The sequence below is a fragment of the Pristiophorus japonicus genome, unplaced genomic scaffold (assembly GCF_044704955.1).
Source record: "Pristiophorus japonicus isolate sPriJap1 unplaced genomic scaffold, sPriJap1.hap1 HAP1_SCAFFOLD_717, whole genome shotgun sequence".
Lineage (NCBI taxonomy): Eukaryota > Metazoa > Chordata > Chondrichthyes > Pristiophoridae > Pristiophorus > Pristiophorus japonicus.
Genome location: NW_027254632.1, coordinates 105,037 through 130,913, shown reverse-complemented (window position 1 = coordinate 130,913; position 25,877 = coordinate 105,037). Strand labels below are relative to the sequence as shown.

Genomic DNA, 25,877 nt, shown 5'->3' with positions numbered 1-25,877 from the left:
GATTAAACTGATGTTAAAGTAACATTGCTGCTTTGCCCTGTGACAGTAACATATTATCAGAATATTTCCCATCGGGTGAAATCGAATGTCAGACTTGGACATCTTGTAGATTCATCTTTTGAAAAGTTGTGGGAACTCCGTTCCAAGATGTATTCCACTCAGTTCTGAACAAGTCCTCAATCAGCTCGTCTTATCATTTGAGATATCAAGGACTAGGCACACGGTGTTTAAAAGAAAGCCTATTTATTTGACATTTACAGAATATTAAACTATAGCCCAGTTATAGGGTTATTAACATCAGCAGAAACAAACTCCAACTGCCAGAATGAACATGGTTCAGTAACGAATGTGATTAACAGCAGATTCCAACCCCTGGAGTCAATTGTGAACTCGCTGGTGTCTCAGGAGGTCAGATGACACAATGAATCTCTTCCCACACACGGAGCAAGAGAATGGCCTCTCCCCAGTGTGAACTCGCTTGTTGTGTACCAGCAGGTCGGATGACTGAGCGAATCCCTTCTCACACACGAAGCAAGGAAACGGCCTCTCCCCAGTGTGAAATCGCTTGTTGTGTACCAGCAGGTCGGATGACCGAGTGAATCCCTTCCCACATTTGGAGCAAGTAAACAGTCTCTCCCTAGTGTGAACTCGCTGGTGTTTCAGGAGGCCGGATGACAGAGCGAATCCCTTCCCACATTCGGAGCAAGTGAATGGCCTGCCCTCAGTGTGAACTTGCTTGTTGTGTGCCAGCAGGTTGGAGGACTGAGTAAATCCCTTTCCACACTCCGAGCAGGTGAACAACCTCTCCCCAGTGTGAACTAGCTGGTGTTTCTGGAGACTGGCTAGTGCAGTGAATCCCTTCCCACAGACGGAGCAGGTGACCGGCCTCTCCCCAGTGTGAACTCGTTTATGCGCCAGCAGGTTGGATGACCGACTGAATCGCTTCTCACACACGAGGCAGGTGAACGGTCTCTCCCCAGTGTGAACTCGTTTATGCGCCAGCAGGTTGGATGACCGACTGAATCGCTTCTCACACACGAGGCAGGTGAACGGCCTCTCCCCAGTGTGAACTCGCTGGTGATTCCGCAAGGTGGATAACTGAGCAAATCCCTTCCCACACGGAGCAGGTGAACGGCCTCTCCCCAGTGTGAACTCGTTTGTGTGTCAGCAGGCTGGATAACTGAGCGAATCCCTTCTCACACACGGAACAAGTGAACGGCCTCTCCCCAGTGTGAACTTGCTTGTTGTGTGCCAGCAGGTTGGATGACCGAGTGAATCTCTTCCCACATTTTGAGCAAATGAATGGCCTCTCCCCAGTGTGAGCTCGCTGGTGATTCAGGAGGCCGGATGAATGAGTGAATCCCTTCCCACACTCAGAGCAGGTGAACGGTCTCTCACCAGTATGAATTCGTTGGTGTTTCTGCAGGGTGGATAACTGAGTGAATCCCTTCCCACACTCAGAGCAGGTAAACGGCCTCTCCCCAGTGTGAACTCGTTTATGTGCCAGCAGGTTGGATGACAGAGTGAATCCCTTTCCACACACACAGCAGGTGAACGGCTTCTCCCCGGTGTGAATTCGCTGGTGCATCAGCAGTTTGGATGACTTAGTGAATCCCTTCCCACACACGGAGCAGATGAACGGTCTCTCCCCACTGTGACTGCGTCGATGAATCTCCAGCTCAGACGGGTAATTGAAGCCCTTCCCACATTCCCACGCTTTTTCCGTGGTGCGGGTGTCCTTGTGCCTTTCCAGGTTGGACGATCAGTTGAAGCCTCGTTCACACACAGAATACGTGTATGGTTTCTCCCCGCTGTGAATGGTGCAATGTTTTTTCAGGCTGTGTAACTGGTTAAAGCCCTTTCTACAGTCAGTGCACTGGAACACTCTCACTCGGGTGTGTGTGTCGGTGCTTTTCCAGTCACACTGATGTTTGAAATCCTTTCCCACAGACAGAACAGACAAGTATTTCTCCTTCCACATTCAAAGGCCGATAATATTCAGGTCCTGATGAATTGAGTGACTCTGTCATATCTTGATATGATGTTTGGTTTGAGTTTCCCATCTATAAATCCTCTCTTTCTAATATCCTGTAAAAGGAGTTTACAAAAGTCATCACTGTAAGTACAGGATAGAAATACAGAACAGACAATTCTAGTTTCTATACAATGTTCCTTCACATGCCTGGGATCATTTAACCCATAACCTAGACTGTTAATCACTTTCAGCTAGGGACTTAGCATGTGCCCCACAGCATCTCTCTCACCTTTGCTGTGCGGATAGAGTATCACGCCTGCAAACCAAGTTTTAAATTTAAATTCACTCAGAAAATGTATTTAACAGAAGATGAACATGTAAACAGATCACGGCCTAATACTCCAGCTCTACATTCACATGAGGAAGTTTGTTATCTAACTCCTCGAGTGGACAAAATAAAGATCCCAAATGTAAGAGTCTCTCGAACTCTTTGTTAAAACCTTTCAAATCTTGCCCGGTTCTTTCCTTGTTACAGAATTCCTCCTCCCTGGTCAAAAACAACTAATTGGAAATTTCCAACCAATTATTTCACTTTCAGAGTTTCAAACTGACCAGATTCTTCTCTCAGAAAATCTCCAAAAAACTATTTGATTTAAACACAGCTCTCCCCTCCTTTAAACCCAGGATTAGAGTTATCCGGGAATTTGAATACCTGACCACAAACATTTTAAAAGGCTGTAACTGATGAAACTTGTAACACTGAAGCCTAATTTCCACTTCCGTGCGCTGGATTCTAAACCTGGGACTGTACATGGGGATTCTAAGCCTGGGACTGTACATGGGGAGTCTAACCCTGCGACTGTACATGGGGATTCAAACCGTGAGACTGTACGTGGGGATTCAAACCGTGAGACTGTACGTGGGGATTCTAATCCTGGGACTGTACATGGGGAGTCTAACCCTGGGAGTATACAAGGGGACTCAGCTCTGGGGCTCTTCTGTTAGAATTGTGTGGGATGTAAACGATAAGCTGGGCACTTACCAACGCCTTCAGGAGAGATGGTGAGAAATACGATTTGTGGAGAGTGGGAATAAAATAAATGAGACAATGATTTCAGTCCTGGGCACTGGAGCCTTGCCCACTAATTGTTGCCCTGCCAAGTTGGCTGCGCATGCGCGGTTACGCCATGAAGCGAGCGGGCTGCACTCTGAACCTTCCCGCCTTCCTGCACAAAGATGGTGGTTAATCTGGGCCTGTTACCGGAAGAAAAAAATCCGTCGCTGCAAACGCGGGAGTTTCGGGTTATTACTCGGGGCTTGCGGCCTACACCAGTTGTTTATGAAGCCTCCCCGCCCACTTGCCGATCGATGACTCCCCTGCGCCCCCTGATTCTCACCCGGTGTAGAGTCCGGCTCCAGCCTGAGCTCGTCTCACCGTCCGTGTGTCTCCAGTGCTCGCTCTGCGCATGCTCAGCTCACACTGCCCGGGAGATTGACGCCAGCTCTGGAACAATAGGAAGAGCGGGGGCGGAGCTGGAGGACCTAGCGGGCGGTTGGTCCTCCAACCAATCGGAGTGAGTAAGAGGCGGAGCTTCCTGCGGTGGGCGGAGCTGAGCCCGGATCTCCCTCAATGAGCATGCGCAGCTGGTACAGCAGACGTTGGTCGAAGAGACGCTTCGGGTAGGCGGTAGGAGATTGTGGGCGCGGGGGAGGATGTGGACCCGTGGTTTGGCCGGGGAGCTTAATAAACACCCGGTGTAGGCCTCAGGCGCGGAATCAGAATGCACAGGCAACAGGCTCTTCATCACCTCACAGCAGTAACTTGGGCAACAGGCTCTTCATCACCTCACAGCAGTAACCTGGGCAACAGGCTCTTCATCACCTCACAGCAGTAACCTGGGCAACAGGCTCTTCATCACCTCACAGCAGTAACAGGAGGGGAGCGGGTAGGTCCGAGGGCCTCCTCGTAGGACTGCTCCTGGGCACGGCCAAGGGTGCCATCAGCCGGTCCAGGCAGCGGGCGGTCGAGGGGGTCATTCAACCTGACTGCCTGCCTCTCTTCCGCTCTTACATCCGGTCCAGGGTGTCCTTGGAGATGGAGCACACGGTGTCCACCGGTACGCTCGCGGCCTTCCGCGAGAGGTGGGCACCGGAGGGACTGGAGTGCATCATCACGCCCGGCAACCAAATTTTAATTTGATTTTACGTTTTAAAGTTAATTTGTTTTAATTGCCGGTGCTTTTAGTGTCCCCTTCCCTTTTATAGGGGGCACTGGGGAAAAATTGTGAATTTAGTGCCCAAAAAAAAAACAAAAAAGAAAAACAGAAAAAAAAACAAAAAAAAGGGGGGGAGAAAAAGGGCCTTGAAAATGTCTGGAGTGTCACCCAGGTCGGGTGGCACCGTTTAATGTTTTTATGTTTTTGCAGGTAAACTCAAAAGAGTTTCAGAATGCACAGGCCTCGTGTTTGCCCCGCGGTGACAGGCCCGGGTCAGCGGGATCACTGGCCGCCATCTTGCACAAGGCGGGGTCACAGCGCATGCGCGGCCACCTTGGGCAGGAACAATGAGTGGGCGGAGCTTTGGGATCCCAATGCTCGCGAGACGGAGCAACCTGGGCAACAAGCTCTTCATCACCTCACAGCAGTAACCTGGGCAACAGGCTCTTCATCACCTCACAGCAGTAACCCGGGCAATAGGCTCTTCATCACCTCACAGCAGTAACCTGGGCAACAGGCTCTTCATCACCTCACAGCAGTAACCTGGGCAACAGGCTCTTCATCACCTCACAGCAGTAACCTGGGCAACAGGCTCTTCATCACCTCACAGCAGTAACCCGGGCAACAGGCTCTTCATCACCTCACAGCAGTAACCTGGGCAACAGGCTCTTCATCACCTCACAGCAGTAACTTGGGCAACAGGCTCTTCATCACCTCACAGCAGTAACTTGGGCAACAGGCTCTTCATCACCTCACAGCAGTAACCTGGGCAACAGGCTCTTCATCACCTCACAGCAGTAACCTGGGCAACAGGCTCTTCATCACCTCACAGCAGTAACCTGGGCAACAGGCTCTTCATCACCTCACAGCAGTAACCCGGGCAACAGGCTCTTCATCACCTCACAGCAGTAACCTGGGCAACAGGCTCTTCATCACCTCACAGCAGTAACCTGGGCAACAGGCTCTTCATCACCTCACAGCAGTAACCTTGCCAACAGGCTCTTCATCACCTCACAGCAGTAACCCGGGCAACAGGCTCTTCATCACCTCACAGCAGTAACCTGGGCAACAGGCTCTTCATCACCTCACAGCAGTAACCTGGGCAACAGGCTCTTCATCACCTCACAGCAGTAACCTGGGCAACAGGCTCTTCATCACCTCACAGCAGCAGCCTCTATTTATATTGCGCCTTTAATGTAGTAAAATATCCAAAGGCACTTCACAGGAGTGTTATAATTTGTCACCGAGGCGAAAAGATTTAGAATCATAGAATCACAGAAACTTACAGCATGGAAGGAGGCCATTTCGGCCCATCGTGTCCGTACCGGCCGACAAACAGCTATCCAGGCTAATCCCACTTTCCAGCTCTTGATCTGTAGCCCTGTAGGTTACGGCACTTCAAGTGCAGATCCAAGTACTTTTTAAATGTTATGATGGTTTCTGTCTCGACCACCCTTTTAGGCAGTGAGTTCCAGACTCCCACTAAATTCTGGGTGAAGAAATTTACCCTCTAAACCTCCTACCTGCAGAGTGAGGGAGTTTGAGTTTTGGGCCTAGGCAACAGAAGGCAGGACCACCGATGGTTTAAGTGTTTATAATTAGGGATCCTCAAGAGGGCAGAATTTGAGGAGATCAGATAAATGGGGAGATGTGAGCTTATGAGGCTGAAGGAGATTACAGAGATAGAGAGGGGCGAACCCATGGAGGTATATGTAAACAAGGATGAGAATTTTGAAATTGAGGTGTTGCAAAATGGAGCTAGTGTAGGTCAGCGAGCACAGGGATGATGGATGAACGGGATTTGGTGCGAATTAGGACATGGGCTGCCGAGTTTTGGATGACCTCAGGATAACGTAGGGTAGATTGTGGGAGGCCAGCCAGGAGTTTGTTGGAGTAGTCAAGTCTAGGGGTAACAAAGGCCTGCTTGAGGGCTTCTGCAGCAGATGAGCTGAGGCAAGGGCGGAGACGAGCAATGTTATGGGGGTGGAAATGGGTGGTTTAATTAAGGTGCAGATATGTGCTCGGAGCCCATTTCAGGGTCAAATATGACACCAAGTTTGCGAACAGTCTGGTTCAGCCTCAGACAGATGCTAGAGAGAGGGATGGAGTTGGTGGCTAGAGACCGGAGTTTGTGATGGGGAAATTTCTGTTCACCTGGTACTGGATGTCGTACAAGCAGTCTGACAAATTAGAGACTGTGGAGGGGTTGAGAGAAGTGGTGGTGAGGTAGAGCTGGGTGTCGTTAGAATCACAGAATGGTTACAGCACTGAAGGACATTCGGCCTGTCAAACCCTTGCCGGCTCTCTGCAAGAGCACCTCAGCTAGTCCCACTCACTTGCCTTTGCCCCCTAGACCTAAAGATTTCCCTCCTTCAGGTACTTATCCAACTCCCTTTTGACTCAGCCTCCACCACCCCTTCAGGCCGTGCATTCCAGATCCTGACCACTTGCTCTGGTTCTTGACCCTTCCACCAATGGGAACAGTTTCTCTCTATCTACTGTGTCCAGACCCCGCATGATTTTGAACACCTCTGTTAAATCTGCTCTGCTCTAAGGAGAACAACCCCAGCTTCTTAGTTTATCCACATTACTGAAGTCCCTCATCCTTGGCATCATTCCCATAAATCTTTTCTGCACCCTCTCTTAGGCCTTCACATCGCTCCTAAAGTGTGGTGCCCAGAATTGGACACACTACTCCAGTTGAGGCCGAACCAGTCTTTTATACAGGTTGATCATAATTTCCACGCTTTTGTACTCTAAACCTCTATTCATGAAGCCTAGGATCCCGGAAGCGTTTTGAACTGCTTTCATAACCGGTCCTGCCACCTTCAATGATTTGTGCACATAAACCGTTAGATCTCTCAGATGTATTCTCGACCTGACATCTGTCATACGCATTCTTTTTCTGCTTCATCCTACTCCCGGGCCGTCTGTGATGTTTGTGGCCTAGAGGAGTCCATGGGCCATGTATATATTCAGTGTGAGAGGTTGCAGCCCCTCAATAGTTACCTGAAGGGGCTACTCCTTAACTCTTGGTTACAATTTAGCTCCGTGCTCCTAATCTTTGGTCGCCCGGTGCGGAGTGAGGGTGAGTAAGACAGAGGTTCTTCTCCTGGGCCTGGCTAAAACAGCAACTTGTAGGTCCAGAATGGGCGGGGCCCGGGGGTGGGTCACTCTGGCTGCCTGCCTCACTTCCACGGTCAAGAAAGGAGGGAGAGCGAAAACGGGGAACTGCGGGCCAGTTAGCCTGACATCAGTCATTGGGAAAATGCTGGAATCCATTACTACAGAAGTGGTAACAGGGCATTTAGAAAATCATGGTCTGGTTATGCAGAGTCAACATGATTTTATGGAAGGGAAATCGTGTTGAACAAATTTATTACCTTTTTAGTAGGGTGGATGAAGGGGAACCAGTGGATGTAATATTGCAGGATTTCCAAAATGCATTTGATGCGCCACATGGAATTGGGGGTAATATATTAGCATGGATAGAGGATTGGTTAACGGATGGAAAACAGAGATTAGGGATAAACGGGTTATTATCCGGTTGGCAGGCTGTAACTAGTGGGGTGCTAGTGCTTTGGTCTCAGCTATTTACAATCTATATTAAACATAATAAGAACATAACATAAGAACATAAGAATTAGGAACAGGAGTAGGCCATCTAGCCCCTCAAGCCTGCTCCGCCATTCAAAAAGATCATGGCTGATCTGGCCGTGGACTCAGCTCCACTTACCCGCCCGCTCCCCATAACCCTTAATTCCCTTATTGGTTAAAAATCTATTTATCTGTGATTTGAATACATTCAATGAGCTAGCCTCAACTGCTTCCTTGGGCAGAGAATTCCACAGATTCACAACCCTCTGGGAGAAGAAATTCCTTCTCAACTCGGTTTTAAATTGGCTCCCCCATATTTTGAGGCTGTGCCCCCTAGTTCTAGTCTCCCCGACCAGTGGAAACAACCTCTCTGCCTCTATCTTGTCTATCCCTTTCATTATTTTAAATGTTTCTATAAGATCACCCCTCATCCTTCTGAACTCCAATGAGTATAGACCCAGTCTACTCAACCTATCATCATAAGGTAACCCCCTCATCTCCGGAATCAGCCTAGTGAATCGTCTCTGTACCCCCTCCAAGGCTAATATATCCTTCCTTAAGTAAGGTGACCAAAACTGCACGCAGTACTCCAGGTGCGGCCTTACCAATACCCTGTACAGTTGCAGCAGGACCTCCCTGCTTGGATGAAGGGATCAAGTACAGTGTATCCAAGTTTGCTGACGATACAAAGCCAGGTGGGAAAGTACGCTGTGAGGAGGACGCAAAGACCCTGCAAAGGGATATGGACAGTTTCAGTGAGTGGGCAATAAGGTGGCAGATGGAACATAATGTGGGGAAATGTGAGGTTATTCACTTTGGTAGGAAGAATAGAAAAACAGAATATTTTTTAAAAAGTGAAAAACTAATAAATGTTAGTGTTCAGAGAGATTTAGGTGTCCTCGCACAGGAAACACAGAGAGCTGGCATGCAGGTACAGTAAGCAATTAGGAAGGCATGTTGGCCTTTATTGCAAGATGGTTGGAGTACAAGAATAAGGAAGTCTTGCTACAACTGTAAAAGGCCTTGGTGAGACCACACCTGCAGTGCACAGTGTTGGGGTCCTTATCTGAGGAAGGGTCTACTTGTCTTAGAGGGAGTGCAATTCACCAGATTGATTCCTGAGTTGGGGGGATTGTCCTAATAGGAGAGATTGAGTAGAATGGGCCTATACTCTCTGGAGTTTAGAAGAATAAGAGGGGATCTCATTGAAAGATGTAAAATTCTGAGGGGCATTGACAGGGTAGATGCTGAGAGGTTGTTTCCCCTGGCTGGAGAATCTAGGAATAGGGCCCACAGTCTCAGGATAAGGGGGTTGGCCATTATAAGACTGAGATGAGGAGGAATTTGTTCACTCAGAGGGTTGTAAATCTTTGAAATTCTCCACCCCAAAGGACTGTGGGTGCTGAGGTGTTGAGTATATTCAAGACTGAGATAGATAGATTGTTGGACTCTGGGGTATCAAGGGATATGGAGATAGGGCAGGAAGGTGGAGCTGAGTTTGAAGACCAGCCATGAGCTTATTGAATGGTGGAGCAGGCTCGAGGGGCAGTATGGCCTATTCCTGCACCTAATTCTTGTGGTCTTTTGCCTTGTCGGTGCCCGGATGGCCCTGGAGAGTGAGCATGCGGTGTGCACTGGTTCCTTGATGCCTTCCTCGACGGTGACACCTCAGGGTATAGAGTGTCTCATACACACTGGGAACAACATTCTGGTTCAGTTGGGAAGGTGCCCTTTGCTTTTGTTGCTTATTTTGGCTTCTTTTAGTTTGATTGGATCACATGTTTGTGGGAACAAAAGAGGAAAGAATATTCCATAGAAGCTGGAATTGTCTGTTTAAATTTTCTACCTACCCTGGACTTACATTGATGACTTTTGTAAACTCTTTTACAGCGTATTAGAAGGGGAGGATTTACAGACGGGAAACTCAAACCAAACATCACATCAAGATCTGACCGAGTCACTCGATTCATCGTTACCTGAATATCATTGGCCTTTGAATGTGGAAGGAGAAATGTTTGTCTGTTCTGTCTGTGAGGAAAGATTTCAAACATTAGTGTGACTGGAAAAGCACCGAGACACACGAGTGATAGTGTTCCAGTGCACTGCCTGAGGAAAGAGCTTTAACCAGTTACGCAGCCGTAAAAAACATTGCACCATTCACAGCAGGGAGAAACCGTACACGTGTTGTGCGTGTGGACAAGGCTTCAACTGATCATCCAACCTGGAGAGACACAAGAACACCCGCACCACGGAGAAACCGTGGGAATGTGAGGACTGTGGCAAGGGATTCCGTTCCCCGTCCCTGCTGGAAATTCATCGGCGCAGTCACACCAGGGAGAGGCCGTTCACCTGCCCCGTGTGTGGGAAGGGATTCACTATTTCTTCCCAGCTGAAGACACACCAGCGAGTTCACACTGACGAGAGACCTTTTAAATGTCCGGACTGCGGGAAGTGCTTTAAAAGCTCCGGGGAGCTGAGGCGCCATAAACTTGTTCACTCTGACGAGAGGCCATTCACCAGCTCCGTGTATGGGAAGGGATTCACTTGTTCAGCGAACCTACTGTCACACCAACTTGTACACTCTGATGAGAGGCCGTTCACCAGCTCCGTGTGTGGGAAGGGATTCACCTGTTCAGCGAATCTACTGTCACACCAACTTGTTCACTCTGATGAGAGGCCGTTCACCAGCTCCGTGTGTGGGAAGGGATTCACCTGTTCAGCGAATCTACTGTCACACCAACTTGTTCACTCTGATGAGAGAGCTTTTAAATGTTCTGACTGTGAGAAGAGCTTTAAAACCAAAATTGATCTGCTGAGACACCAGCGAGTACACACTGGGGAGAGGCTGTTTACCTGCTCCATGTGCGGGAAGGGATTCACTCAGTTATCCCAGCTCACTACACACCTCCTTATTCATACCAGAAAGAGGCCTTTTAAATGTTCTAACTGTGAGAAGAGCTTTAAAAGCAGAAATAGTCTGATGAGACACCAATCTTTTCACACAGGGGAGAGGCCGTTCACCTGCTCTGTGTGTGGGAAGGGATTCACTCAGTCATGCAATCTCACTACACACCAAGTTGTTCACACCAATAAGAGGCCTTTTAAATGTTCTGACTGTGAGAAGAGCTTTAAAAGCAGAAATCAGCTGATGATGCACCAACGCACTCACACTGGGGAGAGGCCGTTCACCTGCTCAGAGTGTGGGAAGAGATTCACTCGTTCATCCAGCCTCACTGCACACCAAGTTGTTCACTCTGATAAGAGACCATTTAAATGTTCTGACTGTGAGAAGAGCTTTAAAACCAAAATGGAGCTGATGATACACCAACGTATACACACAGGGGAGAGACCATTCATCTGCTGTGTGTGTGGAAAGCGATTCACTCAGTCATCCAACCTCACTGTACACCAGCTTGTTCACACCAATAAGAGACCATTTAAATGTTCTGACTGTGAGAAGAGCTTTAAAATCAGAAATCATCTGATGATGCACCAACGCACTCACACTGGGGAGAGGCCGTTCACCTGCTCTGTGTGTGGGAAGGGATTCTCTGATCCATCTAACCGGCTGAAACACCAGCGAGTTCACATGTGACTGCAGGGTTGGATTCTGCTGTTAATCACATCGGGACTGAACCTTGTTCATTCTGACAATTGGGCTTTGTTTCCCCTGAAACTGGGCCGGAGTTTAATTTTCTGGATATCTGACAAATAACTCAGCTTTGGTTCCAACACACATTTTGTCAATTCCTTGATTTTTCCAATATAAGAGGAGACTAATTGTTGTCCTGTTACCAACTGTTCCTTTTTTGGAGCTTTTCTCCTCCATTTAACAAAGACCTGTCCTTATGTGGCACCTCACATGACCTCAGGATGTCCCAAAGTGCTTTACAGCCAATGAAGTACAACAATATCAAAGTACATTTGAAGTGCATTCACTGTTGTAGTATCGGAAATGCAGCAGATGATTTGTGCACAGCAAGCTGCCATGAACAGCAATGGCCAGATAATCTGTTTGAATGATATTGGTTGAGGGTTGATGGGGCCTCGGTTGAAATCCTGTGCTGTACCTGCCCTGGGAGTGTTTGATGGGACAGTGCGGCAGAAGCTTTACTCTGTATCTAACCCGTGCTGTACCTGACTGGAGAGTGTTTAGGCAGACACTAGGTGCTCAGAATATCCCATTTCCCCAGCACTGACATCCATAACCTCGATGAGAGCAAAATTTAACCCAAAGATAAGAGAAACCCATCAGCTTCTCCCTGGACACAGATCCGGAGGGACAGTGAGTGTCCCGAATATTGTTGTACAGAGTGTTCGATAGTTCCTTTCTGGGTCTGAGCCTTTTGGTGATGATTTGAATTTGATGCCCTCGAGTTACTGACTCACCGACTGGTGGAAATAGTTTATCCTCATTTACCTGATCAAATTTTGAACACCTCCCTCAGATCTCCAATTCCCCTTTGTTCTAATGAAAAGAGTCCCAGTTTCTCCAATCTCCCCTGATAACTAAAGGCTCTTGTCCCTGGTATCATCTCAGTGAATCTCTCTGCACTCTCTCCATGGCCTTGACATCCTTCCTGGTGTAAGATGCCCTAAAGCCTGACACAATATTCGAACTGCAGCCTAACCAATGATTTGTACAGGTTTACATGACCTCTGCCCTTTTGTACTCCACATCCCTATTTATAAAACCTAGGATCCCATGTGCTTTTTAAACCACTTTATCAACTTGTCCCTCGTACTTTTAAAGATTTGTGTATCTGATCCCCTTGTAGGTTTTAGAGATATTAACATAACATGGCTAAAACACATTGACATAAACTGGCTGATATAATGTGTATCATGGGAAAGAGAAGTTTAGTCTGAGTTAGAAAGTCAAACAATCGATTCACTGCAGACAGGTCGCCATGGCAACACTGATAAGACATTCCATTCACTGAACCCACTGTTGGAATCTGTAATCAGATCAGGGGAAAGAACAGGGTTTGTCTGTTAGTAACCACAATGTAAGCTCAAACCAGAGTGAGTAACACAATAGATTAGATTATAATGTGTGATGTTTATACCGATAATTGTGAAACTAAAAAATAACAACTAACAGCAGGCAGGGGAGTTTAGGGATAATGAGAAAATTACTGAAGAAAAGTAACTGCTGTGAACCAGGGAAAGTGTCCTTGTAAATCACAGATTAGAGAAATTCCAGCTGTCTTTTCCCAGCTTCCTGCCAAAACCCATCAGCGAAGACAAAGAAGAGTCTGGTGCCAGAGGTGGATCACTGCAGGGTATAAAAGTGAGGGGAGACTGATGTAAGGTGGCAGTCGGGACTGGAGACACCGGAGATCAAGCTCAGGGCACCCGAGGTTCCATCCAGTAGGCTGACCTCGTGTCATTTACTGTGGACACACGGGACTTGCATGTTTACTCTGATAGAAACATAGATATAGAAAATAGGTGCAGGAGTAGGCCATTCGGCACTTCGAGCCTGCACCACCATTCACTGAATTCATGGCTGAACATGCAACTTCAGTACCCCCTTCCTGCTTTCTTGCCATACCCCTTGATCCCCCAAGTAGTAAGGACTACATCTAACTCCTTTTTGAATATATTTAGTGAATTGGCCTCAACAACTTTCTGTGGTAGAGAATTCCACAGGTTCACCACTCTCTGGGTGAAGAAGTTTCTCCTCATCTCGGTCCTAAAAGGCTTACCCCTTATCTTAGACTGTGACCTCGGGTTCTGGACTTCCCCAACATTGGGAACATTCTTCCTGCATCTAACCTGTCTAAACCCGTCAGAATTTAAAACGTTTCTGAGATCCCCTCTCATTCTTCTGAACTCCAGTGAATACAAGCCCAGTCTTTCTTGATATGTCAGTCCCGCCATCCCAGGAATCAGTCTGGTGAACCTTCGCTGCACTCCCTCGATAGCAAGAATGACCTTCCTCAAGTTAGGAGACCAAAACTGTACACAATACTCCAGGTGTGGCCTCAACAAGGCCCTGTACAACTATAGTAACACCTCCCTGCCCCTGTACTCAAATCCCCTCGCCATGAAGGCCAACATGCCATTTGCTTTCTTACCCGCCTACTGTACCTGCATGCCAACCTTCAATGACTGATGTACCATGACACCCAGGTCTCGTTGCACGTCCCCTTTTCCTAATCTGTCACCATTCAGATAATAGTCTGTCTCTCTGTTTTTACCACCAAAATGGATAACCTCACATTTATCCACATTATACTTCATCTGCCATGCATTTGCCCACTCACCTAACCTATCCAAGTCACTCTGCAGCCTCATAGCATCCTCACAGCTCACACTGCCACCCAACTTAGTGTCATCTGCAAATTTGGAGATACTACATTTAATCCCCTCGTCTAAATCATTAATGTACAGTGTAAACAGTTGGGGACCGAGCACAGAACCTTGCGGTACCCCACTAGTCACTGCCTGCCATTCTGAAAAGTACCTATTTACTCCTACTCTTTGCTACCTGTCTGCCAACCAGTTCTCAATCCACGTCAACACACTACCCCCAACCCCATGTGCTTTAACTTTGCACATTAATCTCTTGTGTGGGATCTTGTCGAAAGTCTTCTGAAAGTCCAAATACACCACATCAACTGGTTCTCCCTTGTCCACTCTACTGGAAACACCCTCAAAAAATTCCAGAAGATTTGTCAAGCATGATTTCCCTTTCACAAATCCATGCTGACTTGGACCTATCATGTCAGCTCTTTCCAAATGCGCTGCTATGACATCCTTAACAATTGATTCCATCATTTTACCTACTACCGATGTCAGGCTGACCGGTCTAAAATTCCGTTTTCTCTCTCCCTCCTTTTTTAAAAAAATGGGGTTACATTTGCTACTCTCCACTCCATAGGAACTGATCCAGAGTCTATGGAATGTTGGAAAATGACTGTCAATGCATCCGCTATTTCCAAGGCCACTTCCTTAAGTACTCTGGGATGCAGACTATCAAGCCCTGGGGATTTATTGGCCTTCAATCCCATCAATTTCCCCAACACAATTTCCCGATTAATAAGGATTTCCCTCAGTTCCTCCTTCTGAACCTAGAACCTCTGACCCCTTTTATATTCAGAAGGTTGTTTGTGTCCTCCTTAGTGAATACCGAACCAAAGTACTTGTTCAATTGGTCCGCCATTTCTTTGTTCCCCGTTATGACTTCCCCTGATTCTGACTGCAGGGGACCTACGTTTGTCTTTACTAACCTTTTTCTCTTTACATATCTATAGAAGCTTTTGCAGTCCGTCTTAATGTTCCCTGCAAGCTTCCTCTCCTACTCTATTTTCCCTGCCCTAATCAAACCCTTTGTCCTTCTCTGAGTTCTAAATTTCTCCCAGTCCCCGGGTTCGCTGCTATTTCTGGCCAATTTGTATGCCACTTCCTTCGCTTTAATACTAGCCCTGATTTCCCTTGATAGCCACGGTTGAGCCACCTTCCCTTTTTTATTTTTACACCAGACAGGGATGTACAATTGTTGTAGTTCATCCATGCGGTCTCTAAATGTCTGCCATTGCCCATCCACTGTCAACCCTTTAAGTATCATTCGCCAATCTATCCTAGCCAATTCACGCCTCATACCTTCAAAGTTACCCTTCTTTAAGTTCTGGACCATGGTCTCTGAATTAACTGTTTCATTCTCCATCCTAATGTAGAATTCCACCATATTATGGTCACTCTTCCCCAAGGGGTCTCGCACAACGAGATTGCTAATTAATCCTCTCTCATTACACAACACCCAGTCTAAAATGGCCTCTCCCCTAGTTGGTTCCTCGACATATTGGTTTAGAAAACCATCCCTTATGCACTCCAGGAAATCCTCCTCCCACTGTATTGCTTACAGTTTGGTTAGCCCAATCTATATTCATATTAAAGTCACCCATGATAACTGCTGCACCTTTATTGCATGCACCCCTAATTTCCTGTTTGATGCCCTCCCCAACATCACTACTACTGTTTGGAGGTCTGTACACAACTCCCACTAACGTTTTTTGCCCTTTGGTGTTCTGCAGCTCTACCCATATAGATTCCACATCATCCAAGCTAATGTCCTTCCTAACTATTTCATTAATCTCCTCTTTAACCCCACCTCCTTTTCATTTTATTCTATCTTTCCTGAATGTTTTTATACCCTTGGATGTTGAGTTCCCAGCCCTGATCATCCTGGAGCCACGTCTCTGTAATCCCAATCTGATCATATCTGTTAACATCTATTTGCACAGTTAATTTATCCACCTGATTATGGATACTCCTTGCATTAAGACACAAAGCCTTCAGGCTTGTTTTTTTAACATCCTTTGTCCTTTTAGAATTATGATGTAGTGTGGCCCTTTTTGTTTCTTGCCTTTGTTTACTCGGCCTTCCACTATTGCTTTTTACCTTTCTGCCATCTGTTTCTGACTCCATATTACTTTACCTTGTCTCGCTGCGTAGGTTCCCATCCACCTGCCATATTAGTTTAAACACCCCCGAACTGCATTAGCAAATGTTACCCCTAGGACATCAGTTGTGGTAGAGCACAGAGAATCTGGTCAAATTATATTTCTTAAGATATTAAAATTGCTAATAATAATCATTGAATATATTTAAGGTGGAGATAGACAGAGTTTTCAAAGATTAAGAGAGTCAAGGATTATGGGGAGAGGGCAGGGAAGTGGAGTTGAGGCCAGGATCAGATCAGCCATGATCTTATTGAAAGGTGGAGCAGGCTCGAGGAGCCAGATGGCCTACTCCTGCTCCTATTTCTTATGTTCTTGTGTTTGAACACTAGACTCTCAATCCTTAATAAGATAAGGAATTATCTAGAATCTTACAACCCTAAATCTCTCTGCTCCTCTACTCCATTGAAAGTTTTACCATTTAATGTACATTTCCTCCCAAAATCTATCACAGCACATTTCTCTGCATTAAATTTCATTTCACATCTACCTGCCCCAATTACTAACCTGTGTATTGACAATGAAGGCACTTAAAGTCCTCTTCACAGTTGGCCATGGGCCCTTTTTGGTGTTCCCTGGAGATTTTGATCGTATGCCCCATACACCCAAGCCCAGATTATTTCTCCGTATTGAGAAGAGCATTGGTCCCAACACTGACCCTGGGGACACCACTGTTTACATCCCTCCAGTCTGAAGAACATCCATTAACCACTACTCTCTGTTTTCTGCCCTTTACCCAACTTCCTCTCCACTCGGCCCCACTCCCTTTAATACCATGAGCCTTAATTTGATCAACAAGCCTCTTGTCCGGCACCTTATCAAACACCTTTTGACAATCCATCTACACAACATCCACTGCATTTCCTTTCTCACTGCATTGTGTTATTTCCTGAATCCCTGCTGTCTGTCCTGAATAAATACATTTCACAAACAAATGTTGCAATGTTTGCTCCACCCTTCAGGGTTCCATCTGTTTAAAGCCACAACAGAAAGGTCCAGTTTACTCCTGGAGTTTGAAAGAAATCAGCTTTAACAATGGGGCAGAGTTTCAGCCAATCAGGGAGATCCGGGCTCAGCCCCGCCCACTGGTGCCGCAAGCCCCGCCCCTCGGACACTCTGATTGGTTGGAGGACCAGCTGATTACTAGCTGTGGCCCCGCCCCCGCTTTTCCTAACCCCTGGGGGGGTCTTCACACACACCGTGTGTGGGCCCAGGCCCGAGAGACAACACTCCGCATTGTCCACCTCCCCACAACTACCCGCCAGATTCAGACACAAACTCCGGGACAACCAGGAAGTGCCAGGAAATCCCCAGCGAGTCAGGGAGCGTCTGTAAATGGAGGAGAAATGGGGACTGGTCAGGGAACTTCTGTAATTAGAGGACAAATGAAGACCAGTCAGGGAGTGTCTGTAAAGGGAGGAGTAATGGGGACTGGTCAAGGAGCATCTGTAAATGGAGGAGAAATGGGGACTGGTCAAGGAGTGTCTGTAAATGGAGGAGAAATGGGGACTGGTCAGAGAACATCTGTAAATGGAGAAATGGGGACTGGTCAGGGAGTGTCTGTAAATGGAGGAGAAATGGGGACTGGTCAGAGAACGTCTGTAAACGGAGAAATGGGGACTGGTCAGGGAGTGTCTGTAAATGGAGGAGAAATGGGGACTGGTCAGAGAACGTCTGTAAATGGAGAAATGGGGACTGGTCAGGGAGTGTCTGTAAATGGAGGAGAAATGGGGACTGGTCAGAGAACATCTGTAAATGGAGAAATGGGGACTGGTCAGGGAGTGTCTGTAAATGGAGGAGAAATGGGGACTGGTCAGAGAACGTCTGTAAACGGAGAAATGGGGACTGGTCAGGGAGTATCTGTAAATGGAGGAGAAATGGGGACTGGTCAGAGAACGTCTGTAAATGGAGAAATGGGGACTGGTCAGGGAGTGTCTGTAAATGGAGGAGAAATGGGGACTGGTCAGGGAGTGTCTGTAAATGGAGGAGAAATGGGGACTGGTTAGGGAGCGTCTGTAAATGGAGAAATGGGGACTGGTTAGGGAGCGTTTGTAGATTAAGGCAAAATTACTATTTTAGTTAACAAATGTACCAGTCATTTGAATGGGACTCTTTCCTTGTCCCAGCTCCTGTAAATACAAGCTGTAATGGGACCGGACTCTCAGGAGGCTCCCATGCTGGCTGCTCATGTGTCAGTGATCTCCCATTAGATTAATGTTCTTCTGCTGGGTATATGTTTAATTAAGTACCCAAAGCATTTCACAAAAGGTGGGGAACCAGTGAGTGTGGGATTGAACCCAGCCAGAGTCAGCACCTTCAGGGGAGGGGAACCAGTGAGTGTAGAACTGAACACAGCCAGAGTCAGCACCTTCAAGGGAGGGGAACCAGTGAGTGTAGAACTGAACACAGCCAGAGTCAGCACCTTCAGGGGAGGAGAGGGAGGGGAACCAGTGAGTATAGAACTGAACCCAGACAGAGTCAGCACCTTCATGGGAGGAGAGAAGTCAACCAAAAGGGAAAACATTGCAGATGGTGCAATGGATTTGGACTTTAGCACAGGGAGGAGGGTGAGTGTGAGGGATGGGGATTTACAGCTTTGGCGGAAACGAGAGGAAATAATGTTCCATTTAAACTAGAATTGTCTCTTCTGAATGTCTATCCTGTACTTAGTGATGATTTTTGTAAACTTCTTTTACAGGGTATTAGAAGGGGAGGATTTGCAGATGAGAAACTCAAACCAAACATATAGTCAAGATCTGACAGAGTCACTCGCTTCATCACCACCTGAATATCATCGGCCTTTGAATGTGGAAGGAGAAATGTTTGTCTGTTCTGTCAGTGGGAACAGATTTCAAACATCAGTGTGACTGGAAAAGCACCGAGACACACACACCCGAGTGAGAGTGTTCCAGTGCACTGACTGTGGAAAGAGCTTTAACCAGTTACACAGCCTGAAAAAACATTGCACCATTCACAGCGGGGCAAAACCGTACAGGTGTTCTTTCTGCGGACGAGGCTTCAACTGATCATCCAACCTGGAGAGACACAAGGACACCCGCACCACAGAGAAACCGCGGGAATGTGCGGACTGTGGGAAGGAATTCAGTTACCCGTCTGAGCTGGAAACTCATCACTACAGGCACACTGGGGGGAAGCTGTTCACCTGCTCCGTGTGTGGGAAGGGATTCACTAATTCATCACACCTTCTGAAACACCAATAGGTTCACACTGATGAGAGATCTTTTAAATAATCCGACGGTGCGAACTGCTTTTAAAGCTCTGTGGATCTGATTCAACACCAGCGAGTTCACACTGATGAGAAACAGTTCAGTCATTCACCCTCATTGCACACCAATGCACTCACACTGGGGGAGGCCATTTACCTGCCCCATGTGTGGGAAGGGATTCGCTTACTCATCCACACTGCTGACACACCAATGCACTCACACTGGGGGAGGCCGTTCACCTGCCCCATGTGTTGGAAGGGATTTGCTTGCTCATCCACGCTGCTGACACACCAGTGAGTTCATACTGGAGAGAGGCCGTTCACCTGCTCTGTGTGCAGAAATCGATTTGCGTGCTCATCCACGCTGCAGAATAAGGGGTCAGACATTTAGGACAGAGATGAGGAGAAATTTCCTCACTCAGAGGGTGGTGAATGTTTGGAAATCTCTACTCCAGAGAGCTGTAGATGCTCAGCCATTGAGTAGATTCAAGAAAGAAGGCGATCATTTTTTGGGAATTAAGGGCTATGGGGATAGTAAAGGAAGATGGAGTTTAGGTAGAAGATCAACCATGATCTTCTTGAATGGCGGAGCAGACCCGAAGGGCCAAATGACCTACTCCGGCTCCTATCTGTGATGTTTTTATGTACCCTGCATGGAGAGCCCTCCACTGGGGATCCCCGCCTCCACTCGACAGCAAGATGACCCACCATTGTGATTGAGACTAGGCAATGAACAAAATTCATCAACCAATGTCACAGAGACCTGAGTGCCTGGGTTCTCATCCTGGAGTCAAGTGCACTGGCCGGCACTTTTCTATCACTAACTCGCACCTTAGGCCCGGCCCAGTCTGGCTCAGTCACTAAATGCTTTCTAACTGTGATTCTAACTCTGATGGAAAGCTATAAGGCCTCATTTTATTGTACGACCTATCGGAGAGGCTTTTAATGGCTTTAATAAACTGGCAATAAGATTATTTTTAAAACTGGAAAGTGGTGAAAAATGCCACTAGCGCTGCCTGCAAACTCAGCGAAATCCACTTCATCAATGACCCTGCCACAGGACTCAATTTCCACCCCCTCTCACCACTAGTGCACTGTGTCTGCAGTATGTACCGTCTTACAAAATGCCCACGGTCAGGTCGTGAGGAGTCAAAGGTCAGGTAACAGAATGGATGGAAATATGGCAACAAACTGCCCTCAACTCCAACAAATAATTCCTGTTTTGCAGCCATCTTTCCATCCATTCTGCTGCCTGGCCCTTCACTCCACACAGCCTGACCTTAGTCACTTTGTAGATCTTACATATTGTTGTGGATAGCAAGCTGGTTACAAAACAGAAAGAGAGAGTGGGGTTAAGAGTAGCTACTCAGACTGGCAAAGGGTGGGAGGTGGTGTTCCACAGGGATCGGTGCTGGGACCACTATTCTGGCAATAGGTGGGAGGTGGTGTTCCACAAGGATTGGTGCTGGGACCACTGTTCTGGCAATAGGTGGGAAGTGGTGTTCCACAGGGATCAGTGCTGAGACCAGTGTTCTGGCAATAGGTGGGAGGTGGTATTCCCCAGGGATTTGTGCTGGGATCACTGTTCTGGCAATAGGTGGGAGATGGTGATCCACAGGGATCGATGTTGGGACCACTGTTGTTCGCCATTTACATAAAGGATTTGGACTCGGGAATCAGAAGTACAATTTCCAAATTTTTAGATGACACAAATTGGGAGGTAGAGCTAAATTAAAAAGTAGGACCTCAAAAGTAGTAATCTCGGGATTGCTACCAGTGCCACGTGCTAGTCAGAGTAGGAATCGCAGGATAGCGCAGATGAATACGTGGCTTGAGCAGTGGTGCAGCAGGGAGGGATTCAAATTTCTGGGGCATTGGAACCGGTTCTGGGGGAAGTGGGACCAGTACAAACCGGACGGTCTGCACCTGGGCAGGACCGGAACCAATGTTTGCTAGTGCTGTTGGGGAGGAGTTAAACTAATATGGCAAGGGGATGAGAACCAATGCAGGGAGACAGAGAGAGACAAAAGGGAGGCAGAGGCAGGAGACGGAGGGGAGATGGGGGGGGGGGGGTGGGGGGCGGAGAGGCCCGGGGTGGGGAACAGGAAGGGCCACTGTGCGGCAGAATTCTAAAAGGACAAAGGGTGTTAAAAAAACAAGCCTGAAGGCTTTGTGTTGTAATGCAAGGAGTATCCGCAATAAGGTGGATGAATTAACTGTGCAAATAGATGTTAACAAATATGATGTGATTGGGATTACGGAGACGTGGCTCCAGGATGATCAGGGCTGGGAACTCAACATCCAGGGGTATTCAACATTCAGGAAGGATAGAATAAAAGGAAAAGGAGGTGGGGTAGCATTGCTGGTTAAAGAGGAGATTAATGCAATAGTTAGGAAGGACATTAGCTTGGATGATGTGGAATCTATATGGGCAGAGTTGCAGTGGGAGTTGTGTACAGACCTCCAAACAGTTGTAGTGATGTTGGGGAGGGCATCAAACAGGAAATTAGGGGTGCATGCAATAAGGGTGCAGCAGTTATAATGGGTGACTTTAATATGCACATAGATTGGGCTAACCAAATTGGAAGCAATACGGTGGAGGAGGATTTTTTGGAGTGCATAAGGGATGGTTTTCTAGACCAATATGTCGAGGAACCAACTAGGGGGGAGGCCATCTTAGACTGGGTGTTGTGTAATGAGAGAGGATTAATTAGCAATCTCGTTGTGCGAGGCCCCTTGGGGAAGAGTGACCATAATATAGTGGAATTCTGCATTAGGATGGAGAATGATACAGTTAATTCAGAGAACATGGTCCAGAACTTAAAGAAGGGTAACTTTGAAGGTATGAGGCGTGAATTGGCTAGGATAGATTGGCGAATGATACTTAAGGGGTTGACTGTGGATGGGCAATGGCAGACATTTAGAGACCGCATCGATGAATTACAACAATTGTACATTCCTGTCTGGCGTAAAAATAAAAAAGGGAAGGTGGCTCAACCGTGGCTATCAAGGGAAATCAGGGATAGTATTAAAGCCAAGGAAGTGGCATACAAATTGGCCAGAAATAGCAGTGAACCTGGGGACTGGGAGAAATTTAGAACTCAGCAGAGGAGGACAAAGGGTTTGATTAGGGCAGGGAAAATGGAGTACGAGAAGAAGCTTGCAGGGAACATTAAGGCGGATTGCAAAAGTTTCTATAGATATGTAAAGAGAAAAAGGTTAGTAAAGACAAACGTAGGTCCCCTGCAGTCAGAATCAGGGGAAGTCATAACGGGGAACAAAGAAATGGCAGACCAATTGAACAAGTACTTTGGTTCATTATTCACTAAGGAGGACACAATCAACCTTCCGGATATAAAAGGGGTCAGAGGGTCTAGTAGGGAGGAGGAACTGAGGGAAATCTTTATTGGTCGGGAAATTGTGTTGGGGAAATTGATGGGATTGAAGGCCGATAAATCCCCAGGGCCTGATGGACTGCATCCCAGAGTACTTAAGGAGGTGGCCTTGGAAATAGCGGATGCATTGACAGTCATTTTCCAACATTCCATTGACTCTGGATCAGTTCCTATCGAGTGGAGGGTAGCCAATGTAACCCCACTTTTAAAAAAAGGAGGGAGAGAGAAAACAGGTAATTATAGACCGGTCAGCCTGACCTCAGTAGTGGGTAAAATTATGGAATCAATTATTAAGGATGTCATAGCAGCGCATTTTGAAAATGGTGACATGATAGGTCCAAGTCAGCATGGATTTGTGAAGGGGAAATCATGCTTGACAAATCTTCTGGAATTTTTTGAGGATGTTTCCAGTAAAGTGGACAAAGGAGAACCAGTTGATGTGGTATATTTGGACTTTCAGAAGGCTTTCGACAAGGTCCCACACAAGAGATTAATGTGCAAAGTTAAAGCACATGGGATTGGGGGTAGTGTGCTGACGTGGATTGAGAACTGGTTGTCAGACAGGAAGCAAAGAGTAGGAGTAAATGGGTACTTTTCAGAATGGCAGGCAGTGACTAGTGGGGTACCGCAAGGTTCTGTGCTGGGGTCCCAGCTGTTTACATTGTACATTAATGATTTAGACGAGGGGATTAAATGTAGTATCTCCAAATTTGCGGATGACACTAAGTTGGGTGGCAGTGTGAGCTGCGAGGAGGATGCTGTGAGGCTGCAGAGCGACTTGGATAGGTTAGGTGAGTGGGCAAATGCATGGCAGATGAAGTATAATGTGGATAAATGTGAGGTTATCCACTTTGGTGGTAAAAACAGAGAGACAGACTATTATCTGAATGGTGACAGATTAGGAAAAGGGAAGGTGCAACGAGACCTGGGTGTCATGGTACATCAGTCATTGAAGTTTGGCATGCAGGTACAGCAGGCGGTTAAGAAAGCAAATGGCATGTTGGCCTTCATAGCGAGGGGATTTGAGTACAGGGGCAGGGAGGTGTTGCTACAGTTGTACAGGGCCTTGGTGAGGCCACACCTGGAGTATTGTGTCCAGTTTTGGTCTCCTAACTTGAGGAAGGACATTCTTGCTATTGAGGGAGTGCAGTGAAGATTCACCAGACTGATTCCCGGGAAGGTGGGACTGACCTATCAAGAAAGACTGGATCAACTGAGCTTGTATTCACTGGAGTTCAGAAGAATGAGAGGGGACCTCATAGAAACGTTTAAAATTCTGACGGGTTTAGACAGGTTAGATGCAGGAAGAATGTTCCCAATGTTGGGGAGGTCCAGAACCAGGGGTCACAGTCTAAGGATAAGGGCTAAGCCATTTAGGACCGAGATGAGGAGAGACTTCTTCACCCAGAGAGTGGTGAACCTGTGGAATTCTCTGCCACAGAAAGTGGTTGGGGCCAATTCACTAAATATATTCAAAAGGGTGTTAGATGAAGTCCTTACTACTCGGGGGATCAAGGGGTATGGCGAGAAAGCAGGAAGGGGGTACTGAAGTTTCATGTTCAGCCATGAACTCATTGAATGGCGGTGCAGGCTAGAAGGGCTGAATGGCCTGCTCCTGCAGCTATTTTCTATGTTTCTATGTTTCTAATACTGAGGAAGACTGTGTCAAAATGCAAGACATTAATAAGTTTGCAGAATGCGTGTGTAATTGGCAAATGAATTTCAGTATAGATCAGTGTGAGGTGATGTGCTTTGGTAGGAAGAATAAGGAGGCCACATTCTATTTGGAAAATAAGAGTCTAAATGGGGAAGAGGGGCAAAGGGATCAAAGGGTACAGACACACAAATAACTAAAAGTAGCGACGCGGGTTAATACGGTCATTTTAAAAAGCAAACAAAGCACTGGGGTTCATTTCTAAAGGAGCCTTCTGTTCCATGCCCAGGAGTCTGAACCATGGAAGAGAGCGCTGGGACACATTTCTTACACAGCTCAAGATTAACCTGCACGGCGACTTTGCTGTCAGTGCAGACAGACGAGAAAGACCAAAGTGCCGTTTGCCCCTCTCCCTGAAGGACTGTGTCCAGGTTGAAGTTCTGTTCCCGCCGTACGATCCTCTCTGAGCTCCAGCCAGGTGATGCTAAACACTCAGGTGGGAAAGACAAAAATCCACAGCAATGTGTTTAAAGCAAAGCTGATTTATTTCCCATTCTTCCAGAATATTAAATTCCAGCCCAGTTATAGGGTTATTAACATCAGCAGAAACAAACCCCAATGGTCAGAATGAACATGGTTCAGTGCTGGATGTGATTAACAGCAGCAATAACAGCAGAGTCCATCCCCTGCAGTCACTTGTGAGCTAGCTGGTGTGTCAGCAGGATGGAGGAACGAGTGAATCCCTTCCCACACTCAGAGCAGGTGAACAGCCTCTCCCCAGTGTGAACTCGTTGGTGTATCAGAAGGTCGGATGACTGAATGAATCCCTTCCCACACTCGGAGCAGGTGAACGGCCTCTCCCCAGTGTGAACTCGCTAGTGTATCAGAAGGTGGGATGAACGAGCGAATCCCTTCCCACACTCGGAGCAGGTGAACGTCCTCTCCCCAGTGTGAACTCGCTGGTGTATCAGAAGGTGGGATGGACGAGTGAATCCCTTCCCACACTCTGAGCAGGTGAATGGCCTCTCCCCAGTGTGACTGCATTTGTGTCTCGATAGGCCAGAGATTCGGCTGAAGCCTCGTCCACACACAGAACACGTGTACACTTTCTCCCACTGTCAACGGTGCTTTTTGCTTCCATATTGAGAGGCCGATGATATTCAGGTCCCGATGAATCGAGTGACGTTGTCAGATCTTGATGCGGTCTGCGATTTGAGTTTCCGGTCTGCAAATCCTCCCCTTCTAATACCCTGTAAAATTAATTTAAAACAGGAAAAAGGCAGTGTGAGAAAGAACCCACAAAGAGGCAAGTTAGTAATTTGAACTTAATGAATCTGCTAATTTGT

General features: G+C 47.1%; 1 protein-coding gene and 1 pseudogene across 1 annotated transcript; one reads left to right on the top strand and one right to left on the bottom strand.

Annotated features, from left to right (window-relative positions):
* Nucleotides 1–226: 226 nt before the first annotated feature.
* The window catches only part of LOC139256383 (zinc finger protein 850-like), a 69,353-nt pseudogene continuing 43,702 nt past the window's right edge, over nt 227–25,877 (bottom strand).
* On the top strand, nt 10,064–12,191 carry LOC139256377 (zinc finger protein 226-like; the record flags this gene model as incomplete). The annotated part of the gene is made up of 1 exon (XM_070874212.1): nt 10,064–12,191. A coding segment is annotated over one exon (1,320 nt), but the record flags the coding sequence as incomplete, so codon positions are not given.